Here is a 19,497-nt window from a genome sequence, read left to right on the forward strand (position 1 = left end):
TTCAGCTAATGCTTTTGTGTAAGGAGTAGCAATAACACCACAAACAAGAATAGTTCATCTCCCTCAAAAATTCACATGCTTGTAAAATATGAGGAAATCTGCAGTTTTACCAGATTTCTGAAGATGGATGAGGGAGGTGGTTTGGAACAAGCTGCCACTTGAATGCTATTCTTTGTTGATAATTTCTGCTGCTCCTGCTTGTTCAAAAGATTTCTGACTCCATTAAACCACCACTATAAGCCTGTCAGCCTTGGCTGTATTTCTACATGTTCTTCAGTACTAGAATGCAGATATTTTTTTGTCTTTTTTTTTTTTTTTTTCCTGGTGGCGATCCTTATTTTAAGAATGAAGCTAGAAATCCTAGGATTTGCTTTAACCTTTTTTTTTTAAATTTCACGATCTGCCTCTGAAAACAGAAATTAAATTGTTCATGAGGATAGAAAAAGTGAACATTTCTGGAGCAGTAAGGTGGCATTGGTATCCAAACTTGAATCTCACACGTACTTAGGGGGAAATTTTAAGTGGAAGTGACTCCTTTTTTTGCACAAGTTCTGGTGCCTGCCTTCCTAAATATAGAAAAGGGGAACAGACTCCAGACTGTGCGTTAATCTGCCTGGTTCACTGAGTTAGATAGTATTTTGCAGATGCAGGCAGGGACAATCTGGTTCAAGATGCAGAGCCAAAATAACAAATGTAGAGCACTCTCACTAGTGTCGCTGACTACTCAGATTGTCTAAAATTGTAAAGTGAGGACTGGCATTAATCTGTGGTGTAAAAAGAAGATTGAATCAAGTGTCTTTTGCCATAATATATCTGTCTGGTCAGGTTTTTATGTCAGTGAGGCTATTTAAGAAGCAAGGCCCAGTTCAGCTTCAGTAAAGAAATAATCTTATAATAATATTATTTAAGACCTGGCACCCCTTGTGCCATTTACAACTTCATTTTTGCCTTGTTAAAAAAAACCCCAAACAACAAAACAAATACAAACATCAGCCAGTAATTTTCACTTTTTTTTAAAGAGAATAAAGTGTGTGCATTGAGGCACAGATGCCATTTCAGGTTCCTTGTAGGAGAATTCCTGTCCTCCAGCACTGACAATTGCAGGATAAGGCTCTGTTTAACCAGTGACTAAACCTGTAGATGCTCAGGTGCTTTTTTTCTGGGTTTGAGCAAAATAAAGCAGCTCACTCCACATCTGAACATTTGTAAACAAAAGAATCATAAAGACACAGTCTTCCCAATGCATTCAAGCATAACAATTGAAAAGAAAACAAAAAGTAAGAGAAAAAGCATTTTAAAATGCTGCAGTCTGTTGTGTTGAGTAGAGTCTTACTGAGCACTCAGCCTGGTTGGGTGGGCTGCCTTCCTCAGAAATGCACACTGAGGAAGCAATGTCCAAAATCTGTATGGATTTTGTATGAATTTCAGTGTATTAATTTTGTGGACTTTCTGGACTGTTACTTTTTCACTGGAGAAGCTGACATTTTAAATGCAGCTCTGGGCAATTACAAATCAATTATAGCTGAGGGCTATATTGGAATATTAATGTGCTCGTCACCCTGGAGTTGCAAAGACAAATCGTCCCACTTTGCTTAAGGTCAGGAGTTTGATAAAAATTGTTCAGCCTTTCAGTTTAAATGGAGCTGGCTGCAGCTAATTATTAATCAGTTGGACTGAGGAGGAATTGATGCTCTCACACATGGTGTTTGTTATCTCTCACAGGCAATTTCGTTCCTGACGCCACTGGCAGTCATTTTTGTGGTGAAAATAATCCGTCGGACAGACAAGACCGAAATTAAAGAGGCTTTCTTAGGTAATGTATGTCATGCTTCAAGGTGGAAAAAATGTGTGGCAGCTCTCAGAGATTGATTCCAAGTGTAGCCCAAGCCTTGAAGAAAACCTGTCTCCATTACAGTCCATTATAGGAGTTTTCAGTGCAGTTTCAAGGCATCTCACACAGGCCTTGGGGTTCATTTGTGTTTCTAGATGTATAAATTCTGTGCCTTAATTCCACATCCTAGCCAGCAAGGACTGGAATTTGATCAGCAAAGACAAGTCTATCTGAGAGACTGTTCAGATGTATGTTTTTCTGTCACACCCAATCTATTACATACCTCTTATTTATACTTTCAGCTTTTCTAAATTAAGGCTTTGACTGGAAAGTCCTGTGCAATTCAGCTGTTTAGTGTAGGAAATTACTCCTCTCATTGTTTTCTCTGATCTTCTCCTGGAATTTATTGTTACCCATTGTAAAATCCGTGCTCTTGGCTCAGTTTTTCTAATTAGAAGCTATTGTTTCATCTTAAACTGGCAATGGAATTAGCTGTGCACTTAATCCTGGACTGTGAGCACTAGTGGCTGTGCTATAAGTGAGGTCTATTTACATTTGTAGGCAGAAAATTTGAGCAGAGGACAATGGAAAGGGTGAGTTTTAAGCTGTTCCAGCTAATTCTAATTCTGGCTATGTGTATCTCTTGAAATCTTACAGTGATACATGCTCAGATCCTTTTTACACTGATATTGCCAGAAACCAATATTGATTCAAACACTTTCACTGGAAAGGGGTACCTTGAAGCACTAAGAACTGCAAATATTTTTGTTTGCCTTATATTTGAAATATGCATGATTCTGAAGTTCTGCTTTACTGGCTAATTTGCACTTTATTTGTTGTCCCCTATATAGTAAAATCAAAGCCTTGCCTTAACCAGATAGGATGTAAATGGCACTGTGTATCTGCTTTGGAAAAAATTTTTAGACAAGGCTTAATTCCCATAGATTATTCTTTCTCCAGTTGCTCTCACACAAGTGTGAAATGATCCTAGGTTTGTTTTTGGCTGCTGTCAGTCATTTGTAGTAAGTTCTGAAATGTCTTAAGGTGATACTTTACTGACACATCCATTCAGTGGAAATGAATTCACAGTCAGTCCTGAGCCTCACTTTCTGTTGTGTAAGAAGGAAAGGGGCTTAGGCTCAGTTTCTCCATCACTGACTTTCACCTTTTTGTTCTAAAAAGATTTTTTTTCCTGCTGTTTTGCCTTCTCTTGTTATTGCCTCTATAACATCTAGGAGAAAAGTTGCCAGCTTCCCCAGTATTCCTCTTGGTACCCAGGCTAAGGAGACACCAACCTTGATGTTCTCTTCAGTTTCTGCCATGAGTGTGGAACTTCTTACGGGTTATTTTTGTTCCAGTGCACTGTACACTAATGAGGTTCAGTGTCTGGTGATGTTCATGAGTGTGGTGGGCCTCTGATTTGCTGAGATCTGGCACAGAATGTATTTTCATAGAGAATAGAGAATGTTCAGGGAGTACCCCAAATGGTGGATTTCTTTAAGCATGATGCAGAGAGGAGAGAAAAGGTTAAAAAGATATGAAAATTCTTTGCCCCCCCCATAACCATTAATACAAAGAAGGGAATTCAATGCACCTGGAGTAAGGAGGAGTTAATTTAGGTGCCCTTAAGCCTTCCCCTTGGAGTGCCTAAATCTCTCACTGTCTGGGTTACATGACTTTAGATGTGCAATATGAGTCTTTCTTAAAGGAAATACCAGCAGAGCAAATAGAATTTTTTTTACCATCCTGCATTCACACTGTCAGTTGATGCTTGGATTGCCACTGTAAGGCAATCGGTGCAACAGTGAAGGCACAGCTCTGTCAGGTGTACAAGGAACAATCAAGGCAAAACTCAACAAAAAGACTCAATTCTGCTGCCTGTCTTCAAAAGCAGATACGTTTTATAGATGCCGTGGCATCTGCATTTGACTTTATGGAAAATTTCCCCATGCAGTTTCCATAAAAAACTGAGACAAAGCATGGGATTAAGTGGTCACTGTGAACACAGGTGTTGAAAGAGGAAGAGTTTTTTTAACAGTATGGGTGTCTCTAGGATTGACTTGTTCTTTTATTTTTGCTGGCTGCTATTGTTATATTCTGAGAAAACCCTTGTTTTTGCTTTGATGAAGCAAAAATAAAAAACTTTTTTATTTTAGCTTTAAAAAAATCACATCCTATAACACATTTTTATGATCTGTAATATCCTCAGGCAAAGGTTTTATGGAGACAGGATGAGTGCTGCTGAAGTGCAGCATCTAGGACAGCAGCCCAAGGAGAAAATAGCTCATGTGGCTGTCATAATCGAAGTTATATTACTGTAAATGTTCCTCTGGAAATCAGACTTTTTTTTTTTTTTTCTGATGGGAAATAAAATTCATTGGCTCCTGGTTTGCAACAGGGAGCTACGGTGTGGACTGCAAAATTAAATCAGTTTTAATCTCAAATGTGTGTATGTGCAGGATCCAAGTGCCTGTGAAATCAAGGCAAAGATCTCCACAGGCTTGAGATGAAGATCTTTGGAAAGTCTAGGGACTTGGCATGCAAGCACAAATAGAAAAGATGATTAACTCTTATCTATGACAGTTCCTTCTTGTTCTCCAATTTTATTAGAAAAAATTGTTGATCATGGGATCAAACGTAAGGGGAAAACACTGAAATATTTAATCAAAACATCAGGTCCTTTTGAAAGAGAAATAAAGTCATCCAATTGTAGTTTTAGCCAGAAGGCAATTCTTTAGCCTGAAAGTGAAGTTTATAACTGCATTACACACATATATATACACATATATATGTGTGTCTAGATATATCTATGTATCTTGTGTATTGGTCTAAACAGGAATTCTGCTTAACACAAAGCATGAGAGTTTAACCTGGTAAATTACAAAACTCAGAAATTGCAAACCCACAGTTCTTCATTCTCTACTTCTTTCCCATTTGTTGACTTATGCCTGTGCAAATGGCATGGTAGGAAAACAGGGCTTTGTGTAGGGAAATAAGAACAAAGTAAGTCATGATTATTACAATGCTCTGAGATCTGTTCTTAGTCTGGCTAACAAGAAAAACAGTATGGTGAAAAAAAAATTATCCCGTTTTTAGTCCAGTAAAGGTTTAAATCTGTAAATCAAATGCTGTAATTCTGCAATTTATTGCTTGGTACTTAGGTTATTATTGTTCTGTTTGTTCATTCTGTTTTGTAGCTGTTTCCTTGGCTCTAGCTCTGAATGGTGTCTGCACAAATACTATTAAATTAATAGTGGGAAGGTAAGTGCTGTCATGTTATAAATGATGGGTTTAACTATTGAGAGAAATGGAGACAGATTGAGAGCTACAACAAATCCCAATAAATAGAGAGCTGCTGTTCCAGAGCACGTGGAGTCAGAGAGGGCCCCTGTGGAGTTGTCCTTGGCCTGGTGCAGGTGTTGTACAGCTCCATTATGTGACATCCTGCTGTGGCAGGAATCCATGCCCCTGTGCTCTGCTGCTTGTTTGACTCGCTGGCAGACCAAGACAAGTGAGGGGTTGGAGAGGAATGTGAGAGGAATGGTGGGAGCTGAAATCAGTTCATTAAACTGGCAACACGGGAGGGGAGAGCCACAGCATGTGGGGGTTTGGATGCCAGTGCCCCTTGTCTGATTTAACAGGAATCAGTTGAGCGTCTGTAACCCAGCACCTGCATTTTGTGAAGCATATTCTGTGTCCAGGTGACACCAACATCCACAGCAAAACAAACCTGGGAGATAAGCAGTGAATGGATTCCTAGGTAGAACATTTCTTTAGGGAAGCATTATTATGAATGAAGGGCTCAGAAAAATCTAGCAAACAAAACTCCTTGGAAAATATGTTTTTAGGTGCTTTTGGTCTCTTTATCAAAATTTTGAATAATTTCAGCTGAAAGAGACACAGTTGACTTAAATTCATACGCTATTTGACAGGGTCCAGTGCTGCTTTTGTAGTTGGGATGTTTTGCAGCATTGAGGAAGCAATATTTGTGTTTGGTTTCTGATGAACCCTCTCTGCTGCAGAACTGATGCCCTGACAGTAATGGCACTTGGCACTTTAATTTGATGAGGGCTTTTAAAACAATTAAGAATACACTCTCTCCTTTAGACAGGAATAAACTCATTTTTCTTGCACTCCCAGCCAAGTATTTTGCTGTCAGCTTGTGTCCGAACCTGATCATTCACTTTTCTTCTCCATGTAATTTTTTTTTTAGCTCAGGATCAGTGTGACACCAGTCAGAACCTACAGGCCCAGCTCACAGCAGAGTCAGGAGAAACTCAGAGGTTTGCTCAATGCACTGAGACAGCATCAAGGCTGGTTTACATTTTGGGGGCTGTTTTTAGGGTATTCTGAGCTGAGTGTTCTGGGAAGACCTGTGAAAATTTGGGAGTCATTGCACTTTACTCTGTGCAAAACTGATCACTCTAGGCAAGAGTAACCTGCATGTGTATAATAAGCAGTAAATGTAATAATCACTTGGAGGTCTATTTGTTACTACAGCTTTTGTATTTTTTTTATCCATGGTGTTTTTTGTAGACCGCGTCCCGATTTCTTTTACCGCTGCTTTCCAGATGGAGTAATGAACTCTGAAATGCACTGCACAGGTGATCCAGACCTGGTTTCTGAAGGCAGAAAAAGCTTTCCAAGCATCCACTCTTCCTGTAAGTTCACTTAAACACGGTGCCTCTTTTGTAAAAAGCTGTCCTTTCTGTGGTTTGGGGTTGCTCTTTTTCTTCTGGATCATGAAGCTGATTTTTGCTGGAGGAGTCTGAATTTCTGACTTCCAAAAAGTCAGAAATTTCTTTCTGAAAATAAAATTGTGAGCCTATGACTTTCCTTACCTTGGGAACCACCTGAGGTCTTTCAGAGTCATAGCAGGACTGTCAAGAGAATGAAGCATATTCAAGGTTACAAAACACTGTGATTCTGAGGGGAATCTGTTCCCCAGTGCAGACTTTTGTCTAGATAGTAAATATTTATTTTGTTATATTCCAGTGGATACGAAGGGGGACAGTACAGTCACTCTTCTTTTGGCTTTGAGCTGGTCTTCAATCTAGGTCTCAGGGTTTGGTCAGATATCCCCAGTTTGGGCTGAATCTTGACGGAAGTTTAGGTGGCTTTTTGAGAATTCATCTCTCTGATTTAATTAGTTTTACTAACTTAGATGTTTGTAAAGGTCCTTACTCTGTCTTGAGAAGATGATTTTTCTAGTGTGTTTTGTGTCTGATAAAACTTCTTTTCATATGTAAAATAACTGGATTACTATAAGCTTCTTTGGGGTTTTTTGGCCAGTAATATTTGTTGCTTTCAGCTGTTCTAAGAACTGCCAATTGAGAACCAGTAAATCATATCTATGGATTTTTTTTTGAAAGTGGTAATTTCAAATTGCCTAATTGTGCCAAAGTATATATGGCAAACAAGTTGGGTGATGAGATGAATGATATTGTGAACTGTTTTTGCTCTTCCTTTCTTGTTTGTGTCACAGAAATAAATAAGAGAGCAGTAGATGTTTGTGGATATGTTATAAGCTTTAGTTCCAAGCCAGTGGGGCAGCCACGGAAGGAGTCCTGGGGTTTTCCTTTTACCTGGCACTGGTTGTATGAGCACTGAGTTATGGTGCTGCAGCTCACACCAAATTTATTAGAGCAGAATGATGTCCCAGAGTATTTAGATCAAAATTATGAGAGCAGCTTTCTCCATTGCTGACATAAGATTAGCATGTGGCTGAGTTGACTCTATTTCCCACCACAAAGCCTTTCATTAAAATGTGATAAGAATGAAGAGATATTATATATTCAGTAATTTTTATCACTTGGTAAGTGTGTGTTAGAGTGAGGCAATTCTGCAGCTGCTTGAACTGCTTAGCTGTTTGAAGTCTGCTATTATAATAGCCAAGTCTCTGACAAGCCTTAAAAATCCATACATATTTTAGTCTCATTATGGAGAAGGAAACCATTTAATTTGACAATCATACAATGCCAACCCTTCTTCTCTGCAGCAAAATTATTTTGATAACCAAAATTGCCAGTTTTATCAAGAATAGTTTATAGTTCTGATCACTAATTTAGTTTCTTGCTGTTACTTCATTACCAGTATTATAAAGAGTGGAAACCAAAATAGTATTATGGGAAGCACATCATTATACTGCTTTCCTACACCTATAAAATGATGAGGATTTTTGGGATATAATGATTTATGTTTGCACGTGGTATAATTTTCCATTTTCTTAGCTCAGTTTTAAAAACTGACATTCCTGTCTTCTTAACTTGTGGGTATTTATGAACTCTCCTTCTATAATCTCAGTCCAAAATTTTTTCTTGGCACCTTTCTCCCTTCCTTCAGCACAAGATTGTTACAAGGTAAAGTGCAGGAGTTCCAGTCTTCAGATTTCTGTCATCCCTTCACTGTGTGTTGTGAAATTCATGAAACAGCACCAAAGAGGGTTGGTTTTTTGTTTGTTTCTGTTAGTGTTTGGGGGATTATTTTTTCTATTTTCGTGGCTACAGAAATGTAAGGGGTGAGGATGAGAGTTGACATAAACTGTAGTGCCTCTCTGAGTATGATGGTTGCAAGTAGCCCACAACAGTTTGGTATTTCCTACTGCACTTGAACCCGTGAGGAAAATAAATCACAAGTAAAAGCTGCCAGGCAGCTCATAAAGAGGGGTTAGAAGCTTCAGTCAAGAGCTGTTCTCATCTTCAAAACAGTTTTTTTTGAGGTATTTCTAGGATAGGCTGTCAATCACAAGCTTTGTTATACCAGAATCTAAAACCTCACCCATGCAAGACGAGGCCTTTAACAAGAAAATCTCTGGTGCTGTAAATGGGGAGCTGTAACAGCATAAAATGCAGGGATGTGTATCAAGAGTGACAGCACTGGCACTCCCAGATGGCCTGGCCTGACCTTGCTTACTCCATAAAAATGTTGTGAACAACCTGTTACCACTCTCAGAGCCAACTTGTGCCCTGAAGGAGAGTTCTCCTCTCTTGGAGCAGAGATGATTTTTTTGGCTTCACCTCCCTGGTCCAAGGAGTGCATGTCATACAAAGAAGAAAAATGTGTGGAGCACAGACTGTTTCGTAAAACCAAAGAGTGACTTGCATGTTCCACTGGATCAAAGAAATCTAGGGGTCTTTTGGATTGTTTGGAACTCATTTTGCTGCTTTTCCAGTGTACTTCCAGTCTTGTGTGAGGGAATGGACCTTTGGCTGTAGGGAGCCCAGAGTCCTGCCTGTGTCTAGTAACTCAGAAGTGTTCCTGAGTGGCACAAATGTTGCTATTCTGACACCCAAAACAAGTCCAAAATACACATTTGTTTATTCCGTATTTAGTATTTCCACTGTTTTATAATCCATTGACAGTTTTCTTCTGATTTAAAGTTAGCACCTGTGATGGCACCATGCAGCCTCTTTGTGCCCATCCTTCATCAAAACAGAGATGTTTATGAAGGACATAAATGCAACATTTTTTCCTGCCTGTGTCCTTCCTGTGAGCCTTCTGAAGAGTTTTCTTGCAGAGAACCTTTGGGCAGCCTGCTTTGGAGAGGCCTCATGGCATCCCCACCTCTCCAGGTGTATTTTTCTCTCCTTGCAATGAGATGGAAACAGCAGCAGCAAGCCCAAAAATGAACAACCAAGTGGCTGGACATGCAGACAGAATGGTTGGGTGCATTCAATGAAACAATCAGGACAAATTGTGCAGAAATCACCAATAAATAATAAAAAAAGGTTTCTATTGGTGATGATTACCCAACATACCAGCTGATGAAAGATATGATGTGTGGATAAAGAGAATTTAACTGAGTGCAACACATGCAAGAGGAAAATTAAGGTGAATGAACAGAGAACATTTAATTGGACAAGCCACATGCACAACTGGGACCTGAAAAGATCACTGAATTTGCAGGCATATATTACACTAATGGGATGGATAGGCAGCTTTTCATAATTGATTTCTTCCTTTTCATCTCATGTCTGATGTCATTTTGACATTTGTATCAGGCTGACAAAATCTCTCCACAAACGAAATAGGAATTCGCGAGTCCTGGAGTGTTATTTATCTAAAAATCAATGTGAATGGGAAAGAAATGCTTGTAATTCCAGGTTTTTATCCAGTGGAGCAATCCCAGGTAGGCCAGATATGCAGTAATTAAAAATGGAAAAGAGATCAGTAGGGCTCATTTAATTAACAGTTCTTTGTTACTTTGAGTAGCTTTATGCATTTGCCAGCTCAAGGAAGATTTCACAATGTGCCACTCTTTATACAGGCTACAAGAGGTGAGCATTTGACTGTATTGTCTGGTATTTGTGTGGACAGGGAGGTCGGAGTTTATTTTGGCGACAGAATTTGGAATTTGTGTTATTACCATGGGGTCATGAGGGAGAAGGTCAGCTTTCTGGATCCTGTGTTAGTCTTAAATTAGCTATAATTGGTTTTAATTGCTATAATATTGGGTCTATATCTTTGTTTGGAGAATATATCTAATTTTTTTCAGGGAACACGTTCAGCCTAGAAGCCACCAGGGTTCTTTCATGCACGAGGAAAGCTGATTCTCCTTGCAAGCAGAGGACCATATGTCAAGAACATGTTTAATTAAGGTGACAGGAATCCTGAGCGTGTTTTCCATATGAGAGCTCACATTCCTGAAAGCAAGTAGGGTTCGTGAGTTGCAGCTTAAAATTGTTGCAATGCCCTGGGACCTCTAAAGAGTTCTCAGAGGAGAGCAGAAGAACCTGAGCAGTAAATTACCTGTGATGTTGCCACATCACCAGTCAGGTGGTTGGAAGGAGGGGAGGAAATAACAGGGCAAATTCTGTTTTCACTTTATATCCTGGCAGTGGCACAAATATGAACTAGTTCTGACAAATTTTGTGAGTTGGGTTTTGTCTACATCTTTTTCCAGTTGCTGTCTGAAATGAATTCCAGCTTAAAATATGAATCCAGGTCATCTTTCCGAATTGGTGATACCAAGTTTTGGATACTGAGCTCAAAGGAATAAAGGATAAATAATCAAAGGCATAAAGACCTGATCCATTGCATTCTAATTGAGTTTTTGACCCAGATTTCACCTGTATAAATGAAGACAGGCCACCAACAGCAAACAAAAGTGCTGCAAAAGTAGTGTGTGTTTATGTTAAAATAGATAATAAATGAGTCTTGACTTATTGTCAAAACCAGGACAACTTCAGGGTTATATCTCCAATGTTTATGTTCATATGTTGCTTATCAGAACAGTTAGTAGCAAATCAACATCACTTCAAATATTGTTCAGTAAAATGGGCTGTTTAGCTTAAAAGAAAGAATTAAATCCTAGACAGGGAGATGTCCCATATGCTGCTGTGACTGTAGTACTGGAGTCCTTGTACAAGCAAATACGGGTAAATAATATTAACACAACACAATTTATTTAGAGACACCAAAAATCCTCTGTGAATTTAATGCCAGATTCTTGACCCTGTTTGCTTTCTTAGGGGAAGTGATTAATTCTTCATGCTATAACTCCCTTTAGGCTCTTATTCTGCTCAAAACATTTGCAAGCAGATTGCAGTTGCCAGTTTTGGCTTCAGCTTTATTTAGTGACTATTTTTAAATGTGTTATTTCTGAATTGGCCAGAACTATGGAAGCTGTGTTTTTCCAGCTAAGGAATCAGATTAGAGGAATTTGCATGAAATTGGTTTTGGTACCTTTTTACTGAAGCAAAGCCAGTGGCTTGGTGAGAGGTTAATTTAATCTCCTTGGAGCTTGTACTGCTGAGTGTTGGTGGTCAGGGGGAGACTGAGCCCACGTTGGCCATCAGTTCCCACACAGACATCTTGGAACTGGTGTGTCTGCTGTGAAAAAAATGAATAATCACTTGCTAGTCTGCTTTATATCAACTTACAATTGGATTCACAGAACTTTGAGGATAAAGGTGCCTCTGGAAATTGTGCAGCTCCAGTCACAACTGAAAGCAAGGTCAGGGCAAGAAGGTTCTAGAGGAAAACTTCCAGCTGAGTTTTGATTTAATGTGAAGACTCCACAACCTATCTCACAGGGAAACCTGGTCCAGTGCCTGACCACTCTTTCAGTGAAAACATTTTCTTAAATTTAAATGCAATTTCCTGTGCTTCAGTTGGTGCCAGTTGTCTCTTCACCTCGCACTGGCCACCACCCATCAGAGCTGGGATATTCCTCCTCCAGTCCAGGAATTTGCATTTCAGGAGATTCCTGCTGGCTGTTGATCCCTGAGAGAAAGATCCCATCAACTGACTGAAAGCCAAAGTCGCTAAAAATTAATAATTTTACCATAGTGGCTGCAGAGATAATTGAACTTACAATTTCACATTGGATTGGATGGATTTATGGGAATAAAATCAATTTAAAATTAACATATCCTGTATAAAATTACTGTATCAGCAGCGAAATAAAATACTCACGTGATTTTTTATTTTTGTACTTGCAATTTGGTTACTTAAATTAGTTTGAAAAGTTGACTTTTGGGTAAATTGTGACATTGATTTTTTTTTTAATAAAAGTCTTTATTGAGTCTAGAGATTCCTTTTTGCAAGGAAAAATGGAGTTTTGAAGAAATTATTTTGTGGTAGCATCTCAATTTTATATATACAGAATGGATGTTAACATAGAGCTGTGCAAGAGCTTTCATTTCTTGTGTGGGTGTTCTTGTTTTTCTTTTTATTATGTTGCTGAAGGAGGTTTGTAGAGATTACTGTTGATTATCACTGAAGAAATCGGAGAATTCAATCAGAAATCTGAGATGAAGAATGCAGTCAGAGGCTGTGGGGACAATAACAGTGACTTCTCATATGTTTTTTAATTACCTCCTTGATGAATGAAAGTGTCTTGATATGTTTGAGAAAGTAATGGCCCTTTAAAAGTCAAAAAGAAAATTATTTTCTTTGCCTTTCAAGCTATAGTTTACTCTTACAGACAAAATGGAAACGTGTAAAAAGCTGAAGTTAAAAAAGTGAGCTGCAAGTGTAAGCAAGTCTCTGATCTTAGCTCCAATAAACCAGTTTTCCCAGCAGCTGCTGCTCTTTCTTGCTTAATGTATCTGTTCAGTTTGCTTTCATCTGTGCAGGGAAGGAGCTTAATTACTTTTCAATCTAATTCTTCCTTTCTTTTTGCCTAACTTTAGTTTTTTAGGCAAAATTTAAGCTAAAGTCAAGGTAAATGCTTGGTTTCACAGGCTGCAGAAGGCTTTGTTGTGATGCTGTAGATTTCAGCTGTATCTAAAGTAAAGACCATTGTTCTTCTGCCTGACCTTTTTAGTTAAAAGGGCTCTGAGTCACACCAGAGATCTAAAGATCAATTTCCATCTGTGAACTGTAGTGACAGCTCTTCTCTGGAGTGAAATGGGTCAGAAAGCACAAGTTTGATCTGAAAATGGAAGGCTGTGAACTCAGAGGTGGCTGGCACATCACTTTCTGACCATCTTTAAGGAAGAAATCTCACTACAGTGCTGGCAAATATTGAGATTCCTTGAAACTGCCATTGCAGCACATGGTGTGGTCTTCCAGCCCATGGTAAGAATAAATCAGAATATGCAGGAGAGTGTTCTAGCTATGTCAGAGCTATTTGGAAGTAAACCCAAATATTCTGTGTCCATGAGGACTTTAAACTCCCTACAGAGCCCTCATCTTTATAGGTTGGGGTGGGTCTTTTCCACCCTAAAAGAATTAGTTGTGATCAGTCTCCAAATCCTCCTTACACACTCAAATCCCCTTTGAGCATCGAAAGGAGTAGACCTGACTCATATAAGATCATATTCTTCTAATGCAAATAATTCTGAGTCAATCCAGAAGTGTTTCATTAAAATCAGGAGTACCAACTACAATTCTGCTATAAGCAAAAGAAAAATAACTCAATAAAACCCTGGAAATTGAATGATAAACTTAAAATACCAGGCACCTTCCTTTAGAGGTGGCTGACTGATTTATCAAACAGCAGAAATCTCAGTCATAACATTTTCTGAAAACATTAATTTAGGTCTCTTGAAAGCAAGGGGATATTAAAAGGCTCTTGAGATAAAAGCTATGAGATACATGCAGGAAATCAAGTATATTATTTATGCCAGAAAGAAAAAAAAAGCACCTGCAAAAGCTTCATTTGGATTTTGCTAATGCTGTCACTTCTACATAGAAAACATGAGCTATTGCAGGTAATTTTCCCCCTTCCTTCCGCAGAAGACTGAACAAATAATGACATCAGTGTTTTCTCAAACAAAGCCTACATGACAAATACTTATGCAAAATATTTTTTAAACTAACACTGCTTTGTTGGAAACGACTGATTTATCTGGTGGTTTTCTCTTGAGACTTTCGTTTTTTCTTTTGTTTCAACCTGAACTAAGACAGTGGGTTTAGAAGTCTCTCAGTCTGGTCCCTACATTTTATATAAGCAACTAGGAACTTTTGGAAAATGATCATGTTGAGGGCTTCTAATCATGTTGGAAGGCAATGCAAGTTGGATTTGTGGATGAAATAGCATGGGAAATTTTTTTTTAAAAAAATTCCCTTTTAAGGAGAGGTGGGGGGAAAGGAAGATATCTCAGGATGATTTTGCTGAGGGAATTAAGCAGAAAATAGAAATCAGAATGATTGACCCAATGTTTATGGTATCATAGCATTTCCACAGACACTTGGGACTAAATATGATTTAGTATGACTGCTGAGTCTTATTTAAAAATATTTCAATATTACTAAAGATTTAAAACATCACTTGCTCAGTCATGCAAGAAGTCCTCTATCATATGAAAAGCTATTTTATTAGCCTGTCTTTGCTGGTCTCTTCACCCTGGGATCCAGTGACAGGACACGTGGGAATGGTTCAGAGCTGTGCCAGGGGAGGTTCAGATTGATATTAGGATAACTTCAGGTTGGTATTAGGATACTTCTTTACCACAAGAGTGGCCAAACACTGGAAGAGGCTTTGCAGAGAGCTGGGCAGTGTTTCCCAAGCCTGTCTCTGTTTAAGATGCATTTGGACACTGCTCTTAATAATTTTTTAGCTTTTGCTCAGCCCTGCAGTGGTCAGGCAGTAGGAATAGATAATTGTTGGTACCTTCCGACTGAAATATTCTGTTCTTTTCTGTCTGGTTCTCCATGTTCCCTGCTCTGTCTGCCTTCATCAGTTGCTTGAAACCAGTGAGTTTGTGTGGATGAACACTGGAAGGTCCTGTCTAAACAAATTGAACTACTAGTTGATGTAAATACCAAAAAAGTCAATAGGAAATGTTTAAAGGAGATTGATGCTGTCAAACCATAGGATATGATCTCAATTTCTGGTATTGTTTAGTATGGCAAGGAGGCTGGAATCTCAATGAAAAATATATCACTGTGTGCAGAGAATGCCTCTTGCAGCAGGGCAGGTGATGGGGAGATGAAGAAGAAGAGGAGAGAGCGGGAAAAAAAATTGGATATGGGTATCCATGGATCATGGCCTTGATTCTATGTATTGTTCTATGGTATTCCTTGGAAATGTGAATTTACCTCCAGCAGTTGTAGTCCTGATGAGTGGTTCACAGACCAGTTCTGCATTTATCTGGTCATGCTCCATTCCTCCCCAGCTGAACTCTGCTTATTTGGGCTCAAAGCATTCCAGGATTACTCCTAATTTAGATTTCTGTCTAGTCCCCTCCTCAGTTTTGGCAGGAGGGAGAAATCTCTTAGGTTTTTTGTTCCTCTGAACCAGTTATAAACTCTGGGACAGCAGCCTGGGTGTGAATTGTCTTCTTAGCCAGGTAAAGACTCTACAACAACTCTCAGAACATCCCAGCAACTTTGCTGGTTAATATTTTATCGTCTCTCTCTCTTCACAATTGACGGCTCCACTCAGTGTTTGTCACTGTATGGAGCATTACTGTTGTATTATCCCCAAGGAGTTGCCTTCTCTGATGGTATTAAAGCTGATTATATAATTTATGCTCGCACTAGGCTTGCCTGATGAAGCACTAATTAAATGAACGTAGCATTTGTGGTATTTCTTGCTGTGCCACCACAAAAAAGGTGACTCGGAAATGTGATGTCATTAGAATGAAAGCACAAGTAGCTCTTCCTCCTTTTTTCCACTAAATAATTAAAATTAGTCAGTCGTAAGAACAAAAATATTTTTACATGTTAAAAGACATCCATTTGTTTGAAAAATTAAAGTGACTTATGTGCTTCAGAGTGAAGAAATTATTGAATTTCAATAGAAATGTTTGGTATCCTGATATTTTTTATAAAATATTACCTCAGTACTTGTAATTATACTTGGGTATCTAAATTTGAACTGTTAATTATCTTTAGCTAGGAATTTCATGGAGGATAATCATATTTCCTTCACTTGAAAATGAACATTTTAAGTAACAAATGAGCTACAAGCCACAGGTTTTTGGCAGTAATTGCTGCTACTCCCCTATTTTCAAGATAAATCTCTTAATTAACAGCTGTATGACACCGTCTCACTGAAATATTTCATCCTTTTATAAAAGAACCCAGGGAAATATGAAACGGATTTCTTAGATTCGCAAGGAAGAACAGAAGTCCTGTGGGGTTTATTGGCTTCTTAATTCAAACTCTTAAGTATTCTCAGGAATGGTTATGTTTAATGCTTCTGCCTCTTCTCTGACATAATTACCTGTGAATACTCAACAACAAGGGCTGTTGGAATTCATGAGGGGCTTGTGAAATGAACTTCTTAATGTTTAGTTTTCTGCCTTAATAGTAAATCAACTCTTTCCAGCCTGTTTGAGGTTCAAATTACATGTATACCTCAGAAAGATTTTCTTTTTTTCCTGAATTTACAAAAAAAATAAAAATGGGTGAGTTTTTAAAACCAGAGGCCTGGCAGTGCAAAACAGAGGTTCCTCACTGGGATTTATCCTACCTGGCCATCATGTTCTATGAATTTATTTTACACCAAGGGTGTAGGGTCACTGCAGGGTTTGGGTTGGAAGGGACCCTAAAGATCATCCACTTCCACCCTATGCCATGGACAAGGGCACCTCCCACTATCCCAGGTTGCCCTAGAACCTTCTTTTCTCCATGCTGAACAACTCAGTTATTTAGCACTTTTAAAAATTATATTTTCTCCCTTTTCTTTGTATGTTTAAAGGTATTAATCCCAAATCTATTATGTACTCCAGAACGGAGAGCAACTCCAGTTTTACCCTCTTGAGATAACAAACTTCATTCTAGACTGAATTGGGAATGAAGATACCCAATTGTCCAGTTCCTGGTTTTCCCACAGGTTATTTAAAAGTCTCTCTCAAGAGAGTTTCTGGCAAGTTTGGAGCCCACTGGATTCAGTGACAGTACAATGCTGCTGTGCTGCCACTTTCTCCTTGATGTCATGGTTTCCCTTTGAAAGTGGGGGTGAAAAAGGCTCAAAGTCATTTGTCTCCCCCCTGTCCAAATTCTACATCTCTACATAAAACCCCAGTGAAAAGTTCCCCTTGCAGGTGGTGGGTAGATCAGGCTTCATTGCTTTGCATCTTGCAGTGTTGCAGAAATAAATAACATTTTCCTCTTCCTGCCGTGTGTCACACCATGAAAAAGAGAAGCAGTGATTTTCTGTATAACCCTTGCTGCTCAGGCTGAGCATAGTCCTGGGGTTTCCCTAGTTCCTTTTTGAAGGATTTAAGGACATTATTTGTAGTACTAAAACTGGTGTATTCCAGTAAACTCCTTTACCCTGCTGACCATGAGTTTGACGGAAACATTCTGATCCTCCATTGTGAAAAATTTCTATCCATGAAGATACTCTTCAGCCTGTCTTCTAATGGTATTTTACATGCTAACCTGTATGCTTGGGCCAATTTCCTTCAAACAAGTTTTAAATTACGTGCACATCCCTGACTGAGTGATGCAAATGCTTGGCATGGTGGATGGAATGCCAAGAGGTTGAGCAGGATGTGATCCTTATCCAGGATGCTGCTGATGGTATAATTACAGCAAAGCAAGGAAGCAGAAATTTACCCATATCCATTGGGTGAAATTTGATATCTCCCAGTGCTGACCTGGAAAAGAAAAAATTGGTTTTGGTAGGGATTATTTGTTGTTAAATATCTCATAAATGCCCACATGGCCATAATTTGTATTAGAGATGAAGAGGCAGTGATCTAAGGCTTGTGCCTAGATACTGTGCTTAAATAGAGAAATTATTAAAAGTAATTCCAGGATCTGAGCTGGTTTAATCTTCTCATTGCTATGTTCTCAGAGAAGGAGATTTTTTTCTGATTTTTCAACATTTCTACCCACAGAAATGGAAAAGTAGGCTGTGGAACAGGTTTGCTTTTAGGACTTTTTGTAAAAGGTGTCATGAACTGAACAAATCAAAACTTAGTTCTCATTTTTTGGCGGCAGTGAGATGCATCCTGAGGCCACCTTAGGAATTTCAGGTGAGATGAGGTGTCTGGAAACCAAAAAACCCAAAAAAGTTCATAAGAATTCACTGTGACAGTGTTGCAAAAACAATCTAATGACTAATGCTCTTGCTTTTCAGATAATATAAGTCTGTTTTTGTTCTAACATGTCTCTGTCTCCAACCTCTCTTTTTTATTTCCCAAGTCCCTGCATACATTTTTATTTTGTGATGTGCTTTTCATGTTGTTTCTGCTGAACTGTCTTTCTCTGTGAAAAGAAATTAATAAAGCTAAGCCAAAGGGAAGGTGATTGACTGTCCCACTTGGAAAAAAAAATTAAAAAATATTTTGTGATAATAAGCTCATAACATTCTCTGGGAATTGTACTTCTATAAAATGCTCTTTGAATTGAATTTCAGCATTAAAATGTATGCACTCATTTGGTATCATACTTTTTTCCTTCAAGAAAGATAAACATTTCAGTCTTTGAACAGTGTGAGACTGAAAACATTCAGCAGTAGCCCTAGCTGCTGGAATTCCTCAGGAGGCTGCTGAGCAATTCCAGTGATGAATAGCCTATGTTTGCACTTGGGAAATGTACAGTAATCACTGCAGAAATAAAACATTGCAGACAAAGAGATGGATCCTTTTGATCCAGTTTTATCTGGTCCTTACAAAGACCATTCAAATGGTTGGTTTGCAATTTGATGTCACTTAAGCAAGTTGAGGGGTTTTCTTTAGCTCAAAAACTGCTTAATGTAAAAAAGTCATTTGTTCTGTGCTTAGCAAAGCATCCATTAAAACTTGAGAGGCTGAAGATCCTCCTGGGGTAGTTTAAATTTCAGAGAAACATTCACCAAAGCAATTACATTTTTAAATGAATAATTTATTTGGGGTGCTTTAGATCAGATTCTTGTTTAAAGTTTTCTCACCTTATGCATTTCAAGTTGGTAATTGGTTTGGTCTGTACAGAGAGGTTTTTCAACTCATCTAAATCCCCTGTCTGGAGGGAATCAGGTGTCAGGATGGGATCTGTGGTGTCTCCAGGTGCTGCCATCCTCCTTATTCCTTCTGAACTCATTTTTTAAAAAAGAACATCATAGAAACAAACTGAACAATTGAGTCTAATGTACTTTTATTTATTCAAATAATGATAATGCATTTTCAAGCAATTTAACAAGCCATGACAGAACCTGTGGTTTGTCTCATGAGAGTTTTTCCTGAGTTCAGCAACTTGTGGCACCAGGACTTTGATTTGAGTTAGCTACACCAATTGTTAAAATATCTCATTTCCTCATTCCTTTCTCTCCTCTTACAACATTT

General features: G+C 38.6%; 1 protein-coding gene across 3 annotated transcripts in view; it reads left to right on the forward strand.

Annotated features, from left to right (window-relative positions):
• The window catches only part of PLPP4 (phospholipid phosphatase 4), a 50,056-nt gene that overhangs the window by 20,019 nt on the left and 10,540 nt on the right, over nucleotides 1-19,497 (forward strand). For all 3 annotated transcript variants that reach the window (XM_083866908.1, XM_083866909.1, XM_083866910.1), the window contains exons 3-5: nucleotides 1,723-1,813; nucleotides 5,029-5,092; nucleotides 6,368-6,492. In XM_083866908.1, the coding sequence (XP_083723034.1) occupies nucleotides 1,723-1,813; nucleotides 5,029-5,092; nucleotides 6,368-6,492 (280 nt within the window). The remainder of the gene's footprint in view (nucleotides 1-1,722; nucleotides 1,814-5,028; nucleotides 5,093-6,367; nucleotides 6,493-19,497) is intronic.

Source organism: Zosterops lateralis, assembly GCF_965231275.1.
Source record: "Zosterops lateralis genome assembly, chromosome: 8".
NCBI lineage: Eukaryota > Metazoa > Chordata > Aves > Passeriformes > Zosteropidae > Zosterops > Zosterops lateralis.